This window comes from Chaetodon trifascialis, chromosome 22, assembly GCF_039877785.1.
Source record: "Chaetodon trifascialis isolate fChaTrf1 chromosome 22, fChaTrf1.hap1, whole genome shotgun sequence".
NCBI lineage: Eukaryota > Metazoa > Chordata > Actinopteri > Chaetodontiformes > Chaetodontidae > Chaetodon > Chaetodon trifascialis.
The window spans coordinates 18,285,381-18,295,951 of NC_092077.1; the positions used below are offsets into that span (position 1 = coordinate 18,285,381).

Consider the following 10,571-nt stretch of genomic DNA (forward strand, 5'->3'; position numbering starts at 1 on the left):
TTGGTCCATCAGCTGAGATAAACCGGCGTTTATTCTCAATTATCCAAATCAAACCTGACTTTTATTTCGTCGAGGATGAACTCTGTTTCCGGAGCTTCTCTACATCCTCAGGTTTCCTCATTTCTCTGTGAGTTTCAGTTTAATTCTTGTCTTGTGGAGAAACAAAGCAGCTTCTCTGAGTTGGACACTGTTGGCCTGCATGTTGGCTTTGCGTTCACCTGTGCGGCTCCACCTGTATAATCCCCTAAAGTCTCCACATCAGATTATTTAGTCGTAAATAACTCCACATCCTCCACCTCCAGCGAGTATCTACAAATAAAAGCAAATATTCTGAGCGTGGCTGACTTTAACCTGAAGGTTTCGTTTATTACACCTTCACTTGAGGCATCGATGTGTCCCCGGGGCCCTCGTGCGCACCACCGGGTGCCATTGACTCAGGCGAAAAGGCTCTGAAGCGGCCTCGCGCACATTCAAGGAATTCTGCTGCGGGAGCCCCGCGGTCAAGTTAGCCGAACTGCAACAGGAAGTTAGTTAAGTGTTTCTTCAAAATAAGAAGGTGTAGTCAAGAGCAGAACAAAAGAATACGAGTGGTGCAGGTGGAAAATGAGGCTTTTTGTTTAAGGGTTGATCAGTTTCTATTAGTTTTTTCTCATTTTAAGAAGTAATCAGTCCAGATTGAGTTGGATAATTCTTTTGCAATGGAGATCTGAACAAAACAGGAGCATAAACAGCTGCAGACAAATCCAAACAAAATTAAATAATTCAAAAATCAGATAACAATAGTCTACAAGGGAAATACAGTCTAAGTGAAACTATTTTTAATGGCTTGGATAGTAAACATCAGGCCTTATTTACAATCTCTGGCCATACTGGACAAATAACAGGTAATCATCTTGTGATCTGTAATAATTACCAGATATTTTTTAATATCATTAACATTTTATTAACGTCTGAATGTAGCTTATGTATTATTCTACTTTGTTTATGAATGTCTCATAATTACTATTATTATTATTATATTTAAAGTAATAACAAGATTCAATGAAATAAACTGTGAGTACGCCAAATTAAAAAATAAGAATCGAAAAGTTTAAATTTAATTCATTTCTATGTTTAGGTTTATTTTTGTATTAGTACATATTGAGAAACAACGTGTCACCTGACAGTTTGTAGCCGAGCCCTTTGTGTTTCTGCTAAGCTGTTCCAAGTTAAACGGCTCTTATTTTGACGCGATTTCACCGGAAGCTGCGTTTCCCCTTTGGGCAGCTTGACAGTGCGTGTTTTCGTTGTCACAAACATGGATGTGAGTCAGACAATCGATCCTCTTTGCATCATGACATGTAGCATCATCTTCTGGAAACACTGAAGGGAAACTTTTATCAACGATCGATCACCGGAAGTTAAAATCTGGAGCTTTGTTTTTCTCCAACAAAGAAACGTTAAGCCGTTCTTCGCCCACCGAGGGAGGACTCCTTTTGTCTCCAGCGGCTGTGTTGTTTTTCTCGGGTCAACATGGACATGTACGGATACAGCGGGGTCTTCTTGGTGAAAAGATTCCTGGACGATGGCGTATTAGAAGTCACAAACATGTCAGACATCAACAAGGCGAATCCTCACGGCTGCGATAACGGAGCTCTGACGGACAGGTTTGGCGTCCTGATCCAGGGGCTTCTGGCAATCGTCGCCTTCAGTACGCTGATGTGTGAGTACCTGATCCTGATTCTGAAAACCCGGTCGACACAGCGGACTTTCTGGGTTTATTCACGGAGAGGACGCAGCAAACACAAATGTAGAAACTTGATTTTGAAAGCTGCGCCAGTCCACGTGGCGTTTTGTTGACGTTTTCTTTCTGTTGAGCCTCATTCGCTTCGCACCAAATCCCATTCAAAAATATGGTAATTTTATATTGACTTGCTTTTTGACAAAAAATACACGGAATTTGAGCATTATTTAAACATTTACTGGCTAATAAGACTTCTATTCTCAATTCGGCATAAACCAGGTGATGTAAAAACACTCCATTAAGAAGGAATTTCAGCTTTTTTCCTAATTGCTCTCCTCCACGTCCTCAAAATAGACAGTTACTATGAGCGGTAGCGATGCGTGTACACATTTGTTAAAGTACATATTTTGGTAAAATTGCGTACACTTTGTGGAATATTTATAGACCGAATTTTCCATTACCACCCATATTAACCATGAATAATTAACACATACAATACATTACCGGTATGTGTGCCTGCAAGCAAAGCAGCATCTCAAATAGTGGTATTCAAAGGGAAGTTTGATCAGGGTCTCTCCCTTTTCTGATCAAACCAGAATGGCTGGTTTCAGAACCAGGGTTTCCTTATTGTTGTCTATTAATAACCAGAAGGCCTTCCAGCAGTGCACTGATACGAGCTCCATATGTTTATTCAGTGGAATTTAATATTCATATGCAGCTGCTGTCCAAGGGAAATGCCATCATTGATTTAAAGAAACTTGAACTTCAGAGTTAATATCTGTCTCTCTGTCAGTTTTTAATCATGCCGCAGCAGTGCAGCCACTAGTTTTGACAGTACAGGCAGTTTTAGGTGAAATATCTTACATTTTCAGGGACTTTCACAGTGTTTTTTGGGTTCAGCCTGAACAGCAGAAAGGAGATGCTCCTTCACAGCCACAGTGTGGATTTCCTGTGAACAATGGCTGCTGGCTGCTGAATAACTTGTGATCCTGTGGCAGCTGACTTGGAGAATGTCGGGCATCTCAGCAGTTTTGGCACCACAGGCTGCGTTCGACGCTCCTGCAGAGGCTGCAGCTGAAAGGTGCCCCGAAAAACTGCATCCAGGTTTCTTTTTTTTCTTCTGGTGTGTTTGAATGCACCAGCACTCAAGTTCAACTTTCTTTTATGACTTCCTGGATGACATTTAAGCTTATTTTCCAGTCAGTTTCCTTGAATATTTCATGATAGCAGTGACTTTATTCAGCTACTGTGCACTAAATGAAAAAAACGTGCTTTTTGTTTTACTTTTGTCTGATTTTACAGCCTATAAAAACGCCTCTATTGTCAGTTCACCTTTATAAGGGGTTCATCCGAGGCCGCCGATACGACGAAATGCTTCCTTATATCCGAACGTCTGTGTGTCCTGCTTCGTTTCACTTGCTCTAATAATCAGAGTGTAGTTTTAAAAGGTCAGTGAGTCATGTTGATTTCATCAGCTAATCACGCAGGCGGGTTCAGAGCCGTTGAAGCCTCAAAGCAGTCAAGTGTTGCAGAATTAGGCCAGGCCTTGAGGGCAAGCGAGATCAATGAGCTCTAACCTCCACTCAGTTACTTATTAGCAGAGAGATCGATCCCCCTCCCTCCCTTCTTTTCCTTTCTTTCCTGTTCTTGCCGTTCTTGGTCGGCGCACACGCATCTGTTAATATTTACACCACGTCATTTGTGTGCAGCAGAGCATTGAGGGCCCTTCGGCTATGATCGCGGTGGCTTCGTGCCAGGTTACAGACGAGCCTGCATCCCTCTGCTGATCTCTGTTAAGAGAGCTCTTCCTCAAAGCTATTTTCAGGAGCTTCCTTCCACTGACTCGTCATTATTCCCGCTCTCTCATAATCCAGATAAAGGCTGAATAACCGCTGCTGCACTTCTTTAATACAAAGCTTTATGTCTGAAGAGGGTTTGTTAGGTAACACACTCTCAGAGCAAATGTTGAGAAATAATCCCTGTTTTTCCAGCCTGTCATGAGAGAAATTTGACTCACTGAAGGTAAACTGAGTGCAGTTTTTTTAATGTGTCTGACATCCTCACACATTAACCTGGAAGCAGTTTAGGGCTGGAGCTAATGATTCTTTTCTTTCGATGTTAATCACTTGGTCATTTCTACACTTAAAACCTTTAAAAAGCCTTAAAATGCCCATCACGATTAAAGATATTGAGTTTAAACTGATATAAAACAACAAAAAGCAGCAAATCTTCACTTTTTGAGAAGCTGGAATCAGCCAATGAATGACTTAAAATCAAATATTTATCACCAAAATTGCTGACAAATGGTTTGAAAACGTCTGAAACTTGCAGGAAGATGTCTGGAAAAGTATGAATAATGACACTGAGCTCTGAAACTGGCTGCAGTGAGTCGTTGTGGACCCGATGCTGTCGATCAGCCTTCATGCTCAACACCACCTTCAGCTGCATCAGAAGCAGCTGATAAGTCCTGAACCAGAGAAAGATGTAGAATCACGTCTGCAGGAGGCCTCGATCCTGCCCTCACATGCCGAGTCACGCTCTCTGACCTTGTGAGATGGCGAGATAGAGGAACAGTGGGCGTCTGTTCGCCCTGAGCCCGGCGGGGGGGGGGACGTCCTCGCCTCCCTCTCGCCCTGCAGAGATCAGGTTCACCCTGGAGGTCACACAGACTGCAGGCAGAGCGCGCTGCATGTTGTTGCTTTGCAGGATAAACAGTCGATTTATTGATGAATTGATTGGCTCCATGTTCTGTTGGCAGTGAAGAGGTTCCGGGAGCCTGCAGGGATCCGGCGGCCGTGGAGGATCTGGTCTGAATCTTTATTTCTTTTCTTACACTTTACACACACATCAGCCTGCTGCCCGCTCTGAGCGTGACCTCATGGTTTGTGGACATTAAAACGATGAGGAACGTGTAGAATAAAGGAGTCAAATTCAGTCCGCTGCGTCTTTTCCAGGTTTTTCGACACGTCCAAGCAGGCCATCGGTGCTCTTTTCATCCACTTCGCCAACGTCTTCCTGTCCACGCTCACCAAAGAGGACCCGTGCTCGCTGTGAGTTTCCCGTCAGCAGGTCACGATGAGGCCAGGTTCGGCTGTCGGCCGCTGACAACCTGATTTCCCTTTTTGTCCAAAGGTACCTGATGAACTTCCTGCTGGATGCCACGCTGGGGATGCTGGTCATCTGGCTGGCCGTGAAGCTGGTGTCCAAGCTGGTGGAGTACAAGCAGTGGACGCTGCTCATGTTTGGAGAATATGGTGAGTGAAAATGACGCCAAGCTGCAGCTCTGGCTTCTGCCACCAGAGGGCACTGCAGACCCGCTGGAGGCGGACGGGGAGGAGAGCCAGCACCTCCAGCTGCAGCCCCGCCTGGAAAACCCTCCCGGCTGCGTCGGGGAGGGCTGAGCTCCTTCAGGCTGCGTCCTTTCAGGCTCTGCTGTTGGTTTTTCTCTTTTTTTGATGGAAAGTTTCAGTGAAACAGGTCGCAGGGCTGATGAGGGCTTCAGCTCGCGTCTCTGTCGCGATCAGGGTCAACTTTATGTTTGAGTGTCCTCCTCTGTTCACCTTTGAACGCAGGTGTGTTTCCAGACATGTGAGCATTCAGGAGAAATGCTTTAGGTGAGCTCCAGGAAATCACTGCAGCGATGATCAGGGGTTTGTCTCTTGCTCCCACTCTCCCTGCCTGTCCCCCTGTCTGTCTCCCTGTCTGCGCGTCTTCCTCCTCCCTTCTTCCTGTCTTAATGACAGACTCGTCCTCCTTTGTGTCTGCTGTGGTGAGACACCTGTGCCTCCTTCTGCAAAGGTTCAGACGAGGTGTAGAAACACTGTTTATACACTCAAGAAGCAGAACAGTCACTTTTCTAAGATTTATAATGATGGTGGTCTTGAACATAGTAGTTTAAAATTGTTATAAAATATAGCTTTTTTTTAAAAAATAGTGGAATTTTGTGAGTTTTTCTTTACAAACTGACTAACTTCTTGGTTTATACACAATACAGTCAAATTTTAACTCTCAGTAGCTAAAAATCCCCCAAAATAAAATTGAATCACACAAAACAAATCTGCTTGGACAAAAAAAATAATATGATAAAAAATAAAAATTATTAAGTCTTAAACAAGTCTTTTTATGCTTAAAGTACATAAAAAGTAAAGTAGAGGCCACTGTTGGAAGATTATAATGTTGTTGCTCTTTAAAGTCTGTCTGTGTAAAAATAGCCAAAAATAATGAAATCAAATGCAGCTCAAACAGAAAAAAATGGACGCAAAGACGGTCTCTGCTTGGATTTTTCTGCGATGAAACGACGTCTTCCTGTCCTCCAGGTGACCCCCCCCAGGCAGCGGCGTGGCTGGGCCAGTGTGGCATCTACCTGCTCATCATGGTCCTGGAGAAAGGTGTGATCAGCCTGGTGCTGCTCGTCCCCGGATGGTCCAAAGTAAGGAGAGCGTGCGGCTGCTGGCGCTGCGTTCAGGTCCTACGGGAAACATGGCTTCCTGTGACCTTATCGTGTTGCAGATAGATTTTCTCTTGGTTTTCACTTCAACTGAAGCTCATTTTTTCTAGTTTTATTGTCACAAACAACATTTCTGTGTCTCGAACTGACCTCGTCCGGTCCAACCAGACTCCATGCAAAAATCAGCTAATTTTAACTGTCTTCTCTGTGTTGCTATTTTAGCTTTGTTTTGAGATATGAACATCATCAACAACTTTCCTTTGATGCTAATGGAGTTTGTTTACATGACATCTGGGATCATGTTTGTTTATTCAGATTAACCTTTGCCGTGGCTCCACGCTCTCTGATGAACTCTGTTTATGAATATTAGGATTATTAATAGTCACTCTGTTTGTTCTGGTGAAGGGAAGCAGAGTCAAAAGTCTCGTCTCTCTGTCCTTCAGTCTTTTTATTTATGTCTTTTACAGCCTGATGTTAAAAAACTGTCCCGTCTTCTGTTCCAGCTGCAGGAGGTGTTGCTAAGCTACATTGCTAACCCTCAGCTGGAGCTGGTGCTGGTCATGCTCATCGTGCCCTTCATCGTGAACGTGAGTATGAACGACCCCTAGTGGCAGAAACGACACGTCTCTGCGGCTTTAGTGACCCCCAGTCTCATCTCTCTGGCTCCCCCTGCAGTCCATCATGTTCTGGGTGGTGGACAGCCTGACGATGAGGAAGTACAAGACGATGAAGAGCCTGGACGACTCGTGCGACGGCGCGCCGGAGAAGGCCGACACGCTGCCCTGGACGAACAGCGAGGAGTCTCGGGTGAGTTCAAGCTGATCAGACCTGAGTGGAAGTAACTCCGGGTGGCGTTAAAATGTCCAAAAGTTTCCTGAAAACAGTTTAAATGCAAAGTGACACTTCGACATCTTTGCCTTCTGATGCGGAGACGAAGACCTTAAGGAGCGTGGAAATGGTAGTTGAGGGCTGATGCACCCACACGGTCACGCTGGGTGTCAACCGCACCTGTTGTTTTGGGGGATGAGCACAGTGGCCACACACACACACACGCACACACACACACACACACACAGATTTCCTCCCTCTGCACTCGGCTGCTTTCACTCGACCTCAAAATGTGATGTTTTCAAACAGCCTTCGCTGAAGCGCTGCTGTTGTTGGACAGCGTCTCATTTTGTGTCCTCGCAGACGTCTCTGGACAGACGCAGAGTGCATGTTCTGCTGTTTTACGAGGTTTTTGAACCGTTTGTGCTGCAGATGTGTTTTCAGAGGCCAGTTCACACACATCGCAGCGGATAGAAAACGTCTCGCTCATTAAAGTACTTTGAGTCTGAAGTAATTATGCTTCGATCAGACGTGCTGCTTCCAGCTGCTTAAATGTGACGATTTGCTGCTTTTCTTCGTCATTTTGTAATGAAGTGAAGAGTTTTTGGACTGTCGGGTCTGTTTCGGGTCGAGCTCTGGTTCCTGTCGGCGCCTCGGTTTAATGGCCGCCTCCTCCTCGCGGCACAGAAGCTCGTGTCTTTTCTTTCCTCTCTGGAAACATTTAACTGACAGACTTCAGCACAAATGACTGTTGGGGTGCACGACCTCGGCGTTCACTGGGATGAGTGTTTACCCCCCCTCCTCTTTTCTTTTCCCTGGTGCTCAGCCAGGCAGCCATAAATCAAGCCTTCATCGCGGGAATAAAAGTGACATTTAGGAGTCGTGTCCACGCGCTGATGTTATGGAAAGCAGAGTGGAGTGGAGGACGACGGCGGATAGAGACGCATTGACGTGGACGAGGTCTGGGCGGGGGCGGTGGGTGAAGCTGTGGTCACAATGCCATAGTTGTGACATCAGTCATAGAGGAGATGATCAGTTTCTGGTGTTAGGTCAGCGTCAGGAGGTAGACATGAATCTGAGCACAGGAGAGCCAGGCAGGAAGTCAGACTGCAGAGAGAATCCAGGTGATTTTCAAAATAAGACACCAATTAAAACAGGTAAAAACATCCAAATCCACAAAGTCTGAGCAAATGATCAAATCAGTCAGGCAGGAAAACGCTTCCCGATGGGGTCTGAAGCCACACGGAGGACGGAGCCTTCTTAAAGTCTTCATATCAGCTTTCCCACATGTCAGACCTGAAGTTAAAACAACATATGGAGGTTTATAATGCCGTAAATGTCGTATAGTTGTGGAATTTCGCCCCTTTGGGATCCGAATCCCTGCTGCTGCTCCAGGCTGCGATTAAACGGGGATATTTTCCACTTTAGGTTTGGGATGCAGCTCTGAGATGTTTCCCAGCTTTCTGTGAGGATGCAGGATCCAAACACATCTACTCTGACTTTAGTCAGTCAAAGCCTTTTCTCCTCTCTCAGGTCCTGCTGACCGTCGAGACGGACACAGACGAGGCCTCCGAGGGGGAGGAAGAGCCCGCCGCCGTCGGCCCCGTCCCTCACGTGCAGTATTCAGGAGGACCGCTGAGACCCAGCTGGGTGGTGGTGTAAAGGCAGGTGACGTGACCTCCCGGCTGTCCGTCCACAGACACACACTCTCAAGAAAACCTTGCATCCTTATCTCCTCAGATTAAAGGTCTAAATATCAGCTTCCTCGTAAGCAAAGGCACAACTAAAGGTCATGTAACCTGTGAATGTGAATACTTCAGCCTCAGCGGCCTTCCTCTGCACCGAAGGTGTCAACAGGAGCTCCACTCAGCGTATGCATGGAAATCAAACAGCACAAACAGCATTTAGGCAATTAGCAGCTCTTTATCCTTTCACCTTGCTGCCTCCGTCTGCCGCGAGTGAACATCAGTGTAACCACAACTGAGGGCGTGTGGAGGGGGATTATCACGCAGCGCGGCGCCCGCAGGCCAACGTGTGCGGGTGGTGATGATGAAGGCGGGAATAAATCTGTCTCCTCTCCACACGAGGGACTTTTGGGAATGATGTCACTCTAAAGAGAGTCATTTATCACGTATCATATTCCAAAGAGGAGCAAGCAAGTGAAGTATATATATATTTATATATATGTTTACATATAAGTGCTCTAAGGTTTTACTCGTCAAATATAATCACTTCAAATCCACCTTTTTAATTTGTAATTATAGTCATTCCTGCACGTTCTGCCTCTGGCTGCTTGTTTTAAGTCTGAAAGCTGGTTAATGGTCTTATTTTTAAACTTTTAACTGCCGCAGTCGTGATGGACCAAACATGTCGAAAGCAGCGGTTTAAATGGAAAAGTTTTACTTTTTGCATCAGGCTGCTTTTAAAAAACGTTTCCTGTTGTGGTTTAAAGGACCAGCTCTCACTTTGATTATATATTTGTTGTGTATGATGAAGTATTGGAGCCACTGTTTGGGGGGAAAACCCTGAGATTTCCAGAATAATGACAGAATATTGTAGAAAAGAGGAAAAGTCCCAGTTTAAAGTGAAAAAGTCATAAATTAGCCTCTGTGTTTCTAGACACTTTGGTGTCAGTGCCCCGTGTTCACGCTGGGCTCATTTAAGAGCATAGTTTTGGGAAATGTCTGTATGTTAAATGTGATAGCTAATTAGCTTAGCATAAAGACTGGAAACAGGGGGAACAGCTAGCCTGGCTCCGTCTGAAGCTAACAAAACCGATCTGCTAAAGCTTCCTAATCAGCACGTTATGTCTGGTTTGTTTAATCTGGGCTTTCACGAGGAGTTATACGGGGGGGGGGGGGGGGGTGTTGTATGCCTTCGTACACAGACAGGCTAGCTGTTTCCCCCCGTTTCCAGTCTTTGTGCTAAGCTAAGCTAACCACCTCCTGGCTGCAGCTTCAAAATGTAACGACCCTTTTCCTGAAAAGTCTTGATACTTTTTCTCACACATTAAGCCTTTATTTTTTTTATTTTTTTCTTGAGTCTACACCTTTATTTTCTCAAAATATCTTGACTTTATTCTCAAAAATCTCCCCCTCCAAATGTCTGATACTCCATCATGGTCATGCTCTCAGCGGGATGACACGGTAGCTGCGTATACAACTTTATGGCACATTTTTGTATTTATTCTGTTGATGTTTTCTATGTATTTCTTAATATATTGTGGTCCAATCTGTGGTAACAAAGATGGAGTAGGAAGTTTTTAGGGAACAAAGCAGATTGGGGAGTTTTGATGACCTCACAGCAGATCTGGAGTCAGTGTGACTGCAGTGTGTGATTGGTGAACTTTTGTTTGTCATCAAGACGTTTCCGTTCTCCTGTTCATATTTACGGTTTTATTTTGTACTCTGATGTATCTTGTATGTGTTGTTTTTGTAAAGCAGACGATGAACATGTGGACAACATGGCGCGGCGCAGCCTGAGGTGTCATTAACGGGCTGTGAACTGCCACGGTGCTTCTTACCGAATGTATCTCTTCAACCTGTGCTATGAATAAAGATGATTGACACATGT

General features: G+C 45.0%; 1 protein-coding gene across 1 annotated transcript; it reads left to right on the forward strand.

Annotated features, from left to right (window-relative positions):
- Positions 1-1,360: 1,360 nt before the first annotated feature.
- Positions 1,361-8,855, forward strand: tmem110l (transmembrane protein 110, like). Its single transcript, XM_070992610.1, has 9 exons — positions 1,361-1,702; positions 4,482-4,530; positions 4,678-4,773; positions 4,856-4,977; positions 6,040-6,152; positions 6,674-6,757; positions 6,846-6,977; positions 8,532-8,666; positions 8,739-8,855. The coding sequence occupies exons 1-8, from the start codon at positions 1,513-1,515 to the stop codon at positions 8,658-8,660; spliced, it is 915 nt and encodes a 304-aa protein (XP_070848711.1). The 5' UTR covers positions 1,361-1,512; the 3' UTR covers positions 8,661-8,666; positions 8,739-8,855.
- Positions 8,856-10,571: the final 1,716 nt, after the last annotated feature.

Bases quoted from the DNA above. Each gene is read 5' to 3' on its own strand.
- tmem110l (XM_070992610.1), top strand. From the start codon at position 1,513: ATGGACATGTACGGATACAGCGGGGTCTTCTTGGTGAAAAGATTCCTG. The intron at 6,153-6,673 runs GTAAGGAGAGCG...CTTCTGTTCCAG, and splicing joins TCGTCCCCGGATGGTCCAAA to CTGCAGGAGGTGTTGCTAAG. The intron at 6,978-8,531 runs GTGAGTTCAAGC...CTCCTCTCTCAG, and splicing joins CGAACAGCGAGGAGTCTCGG to GTCCTGCTGACCGTCGAGAC.